Consider the following 11,309-nt stretch of genomic DNA (forward strand, 5'->3'; position numbering starts at 1 on the left):
TAGTGAGACATACCTCTCCCCTAGTTTGTATGGGGTAGTATAAAAATGTATATAGGCTCTAGTAAAAAAAAAAACATTCTGGCTTGCAACTTTGCATCCTGCAAAACGATCAGTTAATGAGTGTTTTCTCTAGTGGTACCAATATAGCTTTACTTCTGCTTCAGCACCACTTCCACATTTCATCTTTTCTTCCTCTGTCTGGTGCAAGAGTGTATATGCCCCAATCTCTATTCTTGTTTCTTCTTTATTTCCCTGTGCACAGTCATGTGTTCCCATTTCACTTTATGTTTATGTCTAAAAACGTCTTCTTCTTCTTTTTTTTCTTCTACCACAATTACATACTTTGACAGGGTCGGACTGGGCTGACAGGACACTAGGTAAAAACCCGGTGGGCCCCTGCCGATCCAGACCCGCATCTGTCTATGACCCGTGCTGCCCCCTGATCTCGCCCCCTCTGGCCCCAATTGTGGCCGCAACTACAGGCCCCCGAGGCCCCCCAAATGAGGCGGGAAGAGGGGTGAGACCCCCTATGGTGGAAGCCCTGGTGGACCTCCTACCCGCCAGTCCAACAATGTACTTTGTGATTCTACAATACCTTGTGGCTCATTTATAAACTCTGGCCAAATTTGCACCTTGGCAATAACCCTTGGCAACCCCCCATCAAAAGTTTGCTTTTATTAATTAACCTTAGAATCTCTAGGGGAAACATCTACCAAAGGGTTGTCCAACCTAATCGGATGTTTGAGAGATTTGCTACCCAAGGGCTCCTATACTTCTTTGTTTAACATCAAGTATATATAATGCTTATATTCTCCCTTTAAAAGTTTAGTGATGTTAAAAGACAGACTAACTTCACAACCACCATTGTGTATTTGAAACAGTCGAGGACACTTTGCTTGGAGGTTTATTACTTTTGTCCTATTTGACTTATGAGCCTATTTCTGGAATGAAAGCACAAAGCAGGATTCAACTGGGACTTCTGTGTAAACATATGTCACCCAGGCTTATTCCACGGTATCATGTGCAATATTGAATGGCGTGCTTTCTTAGAAAAGGTTGCTTCTGAGTGATATGATCTGTTTTAGATAATCTCTGAAAACTTAACACAATCCAAAAATTAATCTGACACCATATGGCTCATTTACAATAGGGGTGCAAGGTACAAAGTGCAAAAAACTTGGGTAAAGTGCCTTGCCACCCCCTGAATGCAGTACAAATGGTTGTCCCCTACTGTGTATTCAAGTCTGACAGCTCACTGCATATGAAATGGATGGCTCATGCACACTACACAGGTTTTCCCTGGTTTGCCCTTTAATTTATGGTGATGAAAAGAACTTTAAAGGCACACAAGCCAAATCTAAGTACAGGTTTTCCTTGCACCTGTGGTTGAAAATTCAGATTCTGCAGGAATGGACCGTTAGAACCCATCCATCACTTCTGCCTCTGCCTGTAATATGAGCTGTCATATTTGATGCCCAAATGTAGAGAATTATTTTATTATCTTGATGAGAATGGAACCAAATATTGTCCTTACACTTTCACCTGTTGCATTCATTTGAGCATAAGTAGAACCATTAAATGAACCATCAAGGCAGCGGTATTCCCAGACTGCGCAGGGTCCCCCCACAAAAGAACTTAACAAAAATACTCCAGCTAAAAACTGTCGAGATTGTGTAGGAGTCAATGGCAGAGGTCCCTTGAATCATTTGAAGATGATTTTTTTTTTTCTTCGTGATTTTGTTTTTTTCTTCTGTGGGTTGTGGTCGAAAACTCGATCAATTCGAGGTATTCAAGGTTTTTTTTCTGGCCGATAACTCAATCAATTTGAGTATTCCAGTTTTTCACCCGATTGCATTCATTCGAGTTTTTTACTTTCGTGTTTTTTCATAAATAAGCAAACATTCCAGTTGTGAGTTTATTCGAGATAGAAAAAAACTCACAAACCTTTGATAATTGATATAAATATGAATAGTGAATGGTATGTATTGCTTATTGGTTCAGCAAAATGACAGTTTGTCTGACTGGCAAGGAATATTTATAAAATGTACTGTTCATTTTACGCCAAGAAGATCCACATATCACTATAAAATGAGCCTCATATAGATTAAAAGGGAAATTCTCTGTTTTGGGAACTCCTTTCCCTCAATTAGGCCTTGATGGGCAACATTTTCTTTGCATGTAAATTCCAAGTAATATTCTGGCACACTGAGATTATGATTTAATTGTTACCAAAATTGTGAATAAATATACTGGGTATAAATTGTACATGTTTTGCCTCTTTTTCACACTGCATTATAACCACGCCAAAAGTTGTTCCCCACCTTGTCACGGTTTGTGAAACAAATCCCATAGCTGCATGAGATGGAACCCTAAGGGGCACAAACGTACATCCCCTGGGATCCATCCACAGTGTACCAGGGGAATTTGTACAGCTTGTTTCGTTGCACTTTATGCTGAATCTGGTGCAAGATACAATGCCCAGCTCTGTGGGAACAATGCAGCCCTATACATAATGTCTCCCCTAAGCAGTGGTAAGTGCAGGGCCCTGCTGTTTCTTGCTCCCATTGGTACTGCCTGGCTTGTCTGAATGAATAAAAAGAAGTTTGCTCTCACTTTTTGCACTTTGCACACTGCCCCACAAATTACAGGGGTTGTTCACCTGAGTGTTGGCTTTTAGTATGATGAATTTTGCATCTGGTTTTAATTGGTTTTAATTTTGTATTACATGTGTTTTTTGAGTTATTTAGCTTTTTATTCATCAGATCTCCAGTTTGTAATCTGGTTGCAAGGGTCCAAATCACCCTAGCAACCATGCTATGACTGGAATAAGCAACTGGAATATGAATAGGGGAGAGCTTGAATAGAAAGATCAGTAATAAAAAGTAGCAATAACTATAAATTTGGGACCTTACAGAGCATTGGCCAGTGACCTCCATTTGAAAGCTGGAAAGAGCCATGAAAAGAAGTCAAATAATTAAAAAAAACTATAAAAAATTAAGACCAATTGAAAAGTTGCTTAGAATTGGCCATTCTATAACATGCTAAAAGATAAACTAATCTCCACGAAATTCAGTTTTCCAAAGTCGCCTTACAAGGAACTTTGGGGAAAATTCACTAAGCGTCGAAGCGCCGAACGCTAGTGTCAATTCGCTAGCGTTGGGCATTTTCGTTACTTTGCAAATTCACTAACGAACTCTGGCGTAGATTCGCTAGTGTTACTTCGCACCCTTACGCCTGGCGAATTTTCGCTACGGACGTAACTACGCAAATTCACTAACGCGCGCAGTGTACTGAACGCTACCTTTTACGCTAGACTTCCTTCGCCATCTCAGACCAGGCGAAGCGCAATAGAGTAGATAGGGATTGCTTCAAAAAAAGTTCAAATTTTTTCTAAGTCCCAAAAAACGCTGGCGTGTTTTCTATATTATGGGTGATAGGCTGAAAAAGATCAAAATTTTTTTTGGGCTCCCCTCCTTCCCCCCTACATTTCCTGACTCATGGCAACTTAACTATACAGTGGGCACATGTGTAGGGCAAAAAAAAAATGTATTTGATGTTTTGAAGGTTTCCCAGGCATTTGTAGTGATTCTACGTATTCCTCCATTGAAATTAAAATTTGGCGCCGTATGCAAATTAACCTTCGCTACCGTAACTTCGCTTCACTTAGCGAATCAACGCTAGTGCAACTTCGCAACCTTACGCTACCCCTGTGCGCAACTTCGGATTTTAGTGATTTTGCGGAGCGCTGGCGAAACTACGCCTGGTGAAGTGTGGCGAAGTGCGGCGAAGCTGCGCCTGGCGCAACTACGAATCTTAGTGAATTTGCCCCTTTGGGTTTCAGATTCAAATTCTTGCCGATGAGTAGGCATTTTGGGGAGATTAGCCGCCCGCAGTAGCGAAGATTTATCGCAGGAAATTTAAATCTCCCCGTGTGCCACCACCCTAAGCTTACAATATTTGTTCTTATTCAGAAACTGAGTATTTAGAAGCTCTGAGACACATAAATCTGGAGGATTTCAAAGTTTGGCCAATTGCTTCTCTCCTCCCTGATAAGCGCTGCTACATTCCAGCCAAGCTTAACCGGCTGATTCTTTACTGACAAGCTGGGAGAGAGCAGAGAGACCCTATACAAGTGTGAATCTGTCTCTGGTTATCCAGCATCTCCCCCTCAGGAGCCATTGATTACATCTCGTGTAACTTCCTTCAGCATTTAATCACTGCGGGAAAGTTGCCCGGTACAGTTCTAGCCTTATAAGTCGAATGTGATCTCTTGTTGTATCAATACTGGCCAAAGCTACAGAGAAATGAAAAGTCTCTATTTTGGCTAATTTCTGATAAATATCATGTTATCTTTTCCTATCCCTCAGATAGCAACAATGTTCCTGTTCATTTCACAGACCAAACAAAAGAGTAATAAAGAAGCTTTCCAACCTTATTAATAAGCATTAAGCACACTCATTTCTCTACAGTTAGATGAACTTTTAATCTGCAATTATTGTACCTAATAAAAAAAAAAAAAAAAAAAAAAAACAGTTCTTGGTCTGTCAGCTTTAAAGCTTTATTCTAAAACTATTACAGGTATGGGACCTTTTATCCAAAAGGCTTGGGACCTGGGGCTTTCCATATATAATGGATCTTTCCGTAATTTGGATCTTCATACCATAAGTCTACTATAAAATCATGTAAACATTAAATACACTGGCTGTTTTTTCTTCCAATATGGATTAATTATATCTTAGTTGGGATCATGTACAATGTACTGTTTATTACTACATTTTTAAAAATTTGGATTAATTTATTATAATGGAGTCTATGTGAGACGGCCTTTCCGTGATTTCAGAACTTTCGGGATAACAGGTTTCTGGATAATGGGTCCCATACCTGTACTATCAGTAGGGAAGATTGAGCTGTCCTGATGTGTGATCCACTGCACAGTCAGCACAGCAGCACCTATAGTAACGGGTATAGCAGCATATAATAACTAAGATAATAAGGAAGAACCCCCATTAAAGGGGTGGTTCCCCTTTACGTTAACTTTTAGTATCTTATAGTATGGCTAATTCTAAGTAACTTCCCAATTTGCCTCCATATTTTCTTTTTTTATAGTTTTTGAATTATTTATCTTCTTCTTCTGACTCTTTCCAACTTTCAGATGGGGGTCGCTGACCCCATCTAAATACAATGGCTCTGTAAGGCTACAAATGTTTTGTCCTTGCTACTTTTTATTATTTATCTTTCTTTTCAGGCCCCTTCATATTCCAGGTCATATTCCAGTCTCTTACTCAAATCAATACATGGTTGCTAGTAATTTCAAACCTAGCAACCATATTGCCGAAGCTGCAAACTGGAAAGCTACATAACCAGGGTCGTACTGGCCCGGCGGGACACCGGGAAAAAACCCGGTGGGCCCGGCCCTCATGGGGCCCCACCGAGCCAGACCCCCTCTCAGGATCTCCTGGGCCTGAAAAGAAAAAACATTTTGCAAAGCCGCACAGCGCCCTGCGGCTCTGTGCACGTTGTGCGACACCGTTCACTGAAGCGCGCCGTGTGGCTCTGTGCGCGCATGCGTCAAGTATGGAGGCCAGGGGGTCCCGGTGGGCCCCCCAGTCCGACACTGTACATAACTAAAAAACTGCAAGTAATAAAAAATGAAAACCAGTTGTCAAAGCAAATTGTCTCACTATCTATATTATACTAAAAGTTAATGTAAAGATGAACAACCCATTTAAGTAGCTGTGGTTGTTATAGTCTCTGGTTAGGGACTGTGCCTGCAGGTAGAGCAGGTGAAGGTAGTAGACCCACTTCTACCCAACGTATCACTTTTTGTTAAAATACAAGACCTAGAGGAAGTACTATAGTAGTAGTGCAGTCCTTCTGTAGCCAGTTCCTCCCCAACCTAGTTGGTCCACGTGCAACACCCCCCAGCCACTGCCTGTCTATCCACATAATTCCCCCAATGCTCTCCATTCTTACCCCCATCCAATTGTGTCCCTACAATTACACCCAAAAACCATACCTCTGCTGCCTCCTCCAAGTACCTGTCCTGATGGGTGCTCAAAGAGTTTATCTTGCCCTGATCATGCCACCACAAAGTACAGAGTTTAGCAGCACCCTATAACAGTGCAGTGGTATTATATTAGCAAACACTGCAGGAACAGAAATATCTGCCAACCCACCTTAGCTCAGAAGGAATACAGGAGCTTTTAAAGCATTAGAGCGATTATCACCCAAAAAGTCAATGTTGGTCTTGGAAGCTGGTAGTTGGCTACAGATAACAATGCAGAAAGCTACAGAATTCATGCAACTTGCCCAACCTCGCAAAAAGTTGGCACAGGAGTCATCACCATTAAATCATCTGCATTGAAACGGGACACTGCTTATTGCTCCTGGAGGTGTGTCTATGCGGATGTACAATGTACTTAAGGCAAAAGTGCAACTACAAGCAATACAAACCTAATCACAATAGGACATTTAATATATGGTGGATCCCTAGATGGCTATAGCCTCAGCTACATATATATATTTTTCTTTCTGAATAAACACTTTTTTGATGTGATAAGACCTGAGAGTGCGGGCTTTTTTCATATTTATATATATATATATATATATATAAGTAGAAAGTAGTGACACTCACAGGTTTTTTAGAAGTTTCATAAACAAAAAAGTTATTTATTATGGCTCTATATATATATATATATATATATATATATATATATATATATATATATATATATATATTTATATATATATATATATATATATATATATATATATATATACACATAGCACACACCAATTTGAATGCTACATCCAACGCCATAAATAAACACGTCTCCCCTATCAACTGATAATTAATGATGAGCAAATCTATCCCATATCGCTTTGCTGGAAAAAAACGCAAAACGCATTGAATTCAATGGGCGCCAAAAATTTCTTGCTCCAAATACATTAAAGTCAATGGGTGATTTTTCTTATTGCAACTTTTTTGACGCCGATGCAAAATGCAGAATTTTGCAGTGAACCCATGGCTTTCGAAAAAAATGTGCTTATCGCTGCTGATTATCTCATGGCTTTGGGTATAGTCAGTTAAAGGGATTGTTCGACTTTAAATTAACTTTCAGTATGATGTAGAGTGATGTTCTGAGACAATTTGCAATTGGTTTTCATTTGCGTTTTTTGAGTTTTTTTGAGCTTTTTATTCAGCAGCTCTCCAGTTCGCAAATTCCGCAATCTGGTTGCTAGAGTCCAAATCACCCTAGCAACCATGCACTGATATGAATAAGAGACTGGGATATGAACAGGAGAGGTCTTGAATAGAATAAGTAATAAAAAAAAAGTAGCAATAACAGTAACTGTGTAGCCTTTAGATAGAGTCAGTGACCCGCATTTGGAAGCTGGAAATATTTAATAGAAGAAGGGAAATAATTAAAGTAGAAGAAGAAGGCAAATAATTAAAAAACTATAAAAAAACGAAGGCCAATTGAAAAGTTGCTTAGAATTAGCCATTCTATAACTTAAAGGTTAACCACCTGTTTAAAATCTAACCGCAATGAGCACGCAGAAATCCTTATCTGTGACCTGCATGAACAATATAGAAAATCTTCCCTAGAGTCTAGGGAATTTATAACACAGAAAGCAATGGATACTCTCACCTGTAAGGAGATACAAGCACTCGGCATAGTAACAGCCCATTGTTGAAAATCCCATGCCACTTTCCAATGGGAACTCTTGTCTGCGTTGGTAGAAATATAACGTTGGAGCTCAGATCTGCTGGAAGGGCTGTGACACTTTAACTGAACTCGTGCAAAATATGAGAGTGTGAGAAGTGAACAGCTCCAGATTCCAGGGACAAATGGAAGCGTGTAACATATCTGTGAGAAAGTCTCACTGGAGTTTCTCCACAAATCCCTCTCCGAGGAGCAGTAACCGTTCCATTCAGCTACCACTGAATCCCAGCTGAGAATGAACTGGAGATAAAATCTTCACTGCTTTCCTGTGCAGAATTCAGGAATATTTTCTCTTTTTACTCCACGGTTTTGTGTAGTCCCAAAAAAGTAAAGCTAATTTATTTTAATTTCCAAAATGTCAGAGGACTGAATGTATAAAAATAGTGAAGAGTGAAGCAACTAAATGTGGCTAGTGCCGATCAAGTCATCCCCTCCAGATCCTCAGCCCCTTTCACTTGCAACCACACAACATTTCCTGTTTGCCGCCCAGGAAAACTGACAGTTGGGCTGGCTGCGCTCTGTGCCTATCACTGAGATATTCCAGCAGTTTATTAAGCTTGCACATAGCAAGTGGTTGCACTCACCATCACGTGACCTTGGCTAACATGTACAAATAAAGTAAGAGCTGGCAGGCCACACTGTTTACAGTAACACTGTAGATAGTGTAAACCAAATGGGACATCTGCACTTCATATAATAAATGATACGCCTTTAATGCGTGGAAGATACATACAGTTTGTGAGCATCAATTCACTGCTTTTCAGTGGCAAGGACCCAATGTCCCCTCCCGAAGGTCTGAGAATAACACACCCAAGTCATTTTAATTATTAAATGAGAATGAATTTGACTATTTTACTGCTATTTTTTGTACTCCTACGACAAGAGGAATATGTTGCATGTGCTAAAATGTCATGCTTGAAGATTGGCCAAAGTGTACATCCCCTAGCTAACATTTCTCAATTGTGGGCAAATTTGGGGATGTACAGTATAGGTGGAAGGAGGGGTGAGGCTTTCATGCCCCCTGTCACCACTCATGAATACAGTGCTGTTGTAAGCAGGCAGCAATGTATTCATGGAGCGGAATGCTTGCACTCCAGTCTACAGAGGCAGGGCAGGCAAAGCAGTGATTGGGATGCCTCTAGCCCGCCAGTGCTGCCACCTCAGGGTCTTCCACACCCCCTCAAATCACCCTGTTTCCCCATCTTGTGCAACTTAAACTTCTTTTTTTTGTATAAGTGTTCGGGGGGGGGGGCAGGGTTTCCAGCAGGGAATGGATCTGGGTCGGTAGGGCCCACCAGGTTTTTTCCTACTGGCCCAGTCCGACCCTGAAAAACAGAGATGTCATGGTTGATCATCGGCACGTACTCAAAAGTCGCCATGGCCTTAGTAGTGTGGGGTGTGTGGCCAATCACAACATCGCTAATGACATCACTTCACATCTAAAACCAACCCCTTCTCAGGTCATGGTCTTTGTTTTATCTCCAGGGCCATAAAGTTGGCAGGTGATGTGATTGGTGCTGCTGGCTTCTTATATGTAAGAATAACCACTATGGATAGGGGAATTTGTCCCCTATTGCTTTGCCGAAAAATTAGCGAATTTCCAGCGAAATGGCGAAAAATTTGCGAAAAGTATTGAAGTCAATGAGAGTCAAAATTATTTTGGGGCGGCGTCAATTTAGACGCCTGCAACAGTTTTTATACATGCACCTATTTTGTCCAAATGCATTAAAGTCAATGGACGACAACAACAAAGCCGCAACTGTGTGATACGGACAACAGGAGACATAACTTTTTGATACTGAAAATGATAATGAATATGCAGGGTTCCCCATTTTTGTCACCAAAATTTTGGGGGCTTGGCTTGTGGAGATCCCCAGTGATGTCACAATGTGCAATGACATCACATGTACAAAGTAGTGATGGGCGAATAAATTCACCTGGCACAAATTTCCGCGTTTCGCCACCAGCGAATAAATTCGCAAATCTCCCGTAAAAATTTGCCGGTGAAAATTCACCGGCGTCAATTTCCGATTTTCACGAATTTTTCATGAAACCGTACGGTTTTCACGATTTTTTTGTAAAAACCTTCAAATTTCACAATTTTTGAGTGAATTCCTTCAAATTTCTCGATTTTTGAGTGAATTCCTTCAAATTTCACGATTTTTATGTGAAATCCTTCAAATTTCAAGATTTTTGAGTGAAATCCTTCAAATTTCACTATTTTTTGTGAAAACCTTCAAATTTCACTATTTTTGAGTGAAACATCTGATTTTCACGATTTTTTAGTGAAAACCTTCAAATTCCCAGATTTTTGAGTGAAATCCTTCAAATTTCACGATTTTTGAGTGGAATCCTTCTAATTTCAATTTTTTTTCGTAAAAAAACATTTTTTTCCAGGAACTTTCCACTTTCGCAATTTTTCACGAATTTTTCGCCGTTTCCTGAATTTTGTGGTAAATTTGCGTTTTTTTCAGCGAAGCGAAACTGGAGAAATTCACCCATCACTTGTACAAAGGAGTATTTGTGGAACTGAATGCTTATTGTGCATGTGCAGTGAGCACTCAAACAGACACACTAGAAATGAGGGGATTTATTTAAGTGTTGGCGGACCAGGGGGCGGGTGTGTAAGGGTGTTAATGCCCCGCCGTCACCATGGCAACCAACCTTCACTGTAATGATGGATATCCACACAATGGTAAAATCACAAACATGAAGAACTTTTATTGGTAATGCTTTCCAGTATCCATTAACTTTGTACAGTCCATACACAGTCCCATGGGTTTCACTTACTCCCTTCCTTGCAGAGCAATAACTTCCTTTTACGAACCCCTCACACGAAATCACTGGAGACACAGGAACACCCCTTTCCAAGGCGACTTACCACCTTCCTACTTCAGTCGGGCTGACACCACAGCAGTGCACCGCTGACCTTTTAGGATAGGAATTTTCCACCTTCTGGTCCTACCAGTCCGGCATACGTCCTATGCCCCTCTGGCCTACTCCAGATAGGATTTTTCTTGCGCCCCTCTTTCAGGATGTTCGTGTTCCCCCTAACACTCCAGCCCTCACTGGCAAAGCCTTGGCTCCTAAGCCACTCACTCCTCGTTGGGGTCTTGGCTACCCATTCTAGTGGTCCACTCACTATCTATAGTACCTAGTACTTTTACTGTAGCCTTGTCACTATCTACTTTTCTTCAGAAGCATCCACTGAACACCCATTACTGTGTTTCATCCCTTTAAATACTATCCCTAATTAGCCATCCCCTTAACATTCACTGTACATGTGCTTTTTAACATTTCCCTATCATGTACTGTCCTCACTGCAGTGCATGTGCTTTTCCTTAATTCACCACATGAAACCTTTAACATTCACCTGCATGACACCACTGCCACCCTGTGGTGATTTCTACACATTACAGTCTCAACATTTTAACACTTCCAATCACTTCAAATTTAACACTTTCAATCATTTCTTTACAACACTCACATTCACTTTACACATACAATACACATTTTCATGCACACAAACCAATCACCTTCTTACAGGTGTAACCCCGGAATAATCTGCGTGAGTTGACAACT

At 40.7% G+C, this 11,309-nt stretch overlaps 1 protein-coding gene across 1 annotated transcript in view; it reads right to left on the reverse strand.

The window, feature by feature from the left end:
* The window catches only part of LOC108718392 (integrin alpha-1-like), a 96,349-nt gene extending 88,154 nt beyond the window's left edge, over positions 1–8,195 (reverse strand). Inside the window, 1 exon segment of the mRNA XM_018266178.2 lies at positions 7,653–8,195. Within this exon segment, the coding sequence (XP_018121667.1) occupies positions 7,653–7,707 (55 nt within the window). The 5' untranslated portion in view covers positions 7,708–8,195.
* Positions 8,196–11,309: the final 3,114 nt, after the last annotated feature.

The sequence above is a fragment of the Xenopus laevis genome, chromosome 1L (assembly GCF_017654675.1).
Source record: "Xenopus laevis strain J_2021 chromosome 1L, Xenopus_laevis_v10.1, whole genome shotgun sequence".
In the NCBI taxonomy this organism is placed as follows: domain Eukaryota; kingdom Metazoa; phylum Chordata; class Amphibia; order Anura; family Pipidae; genus Xenopus; species Xenopus laevis.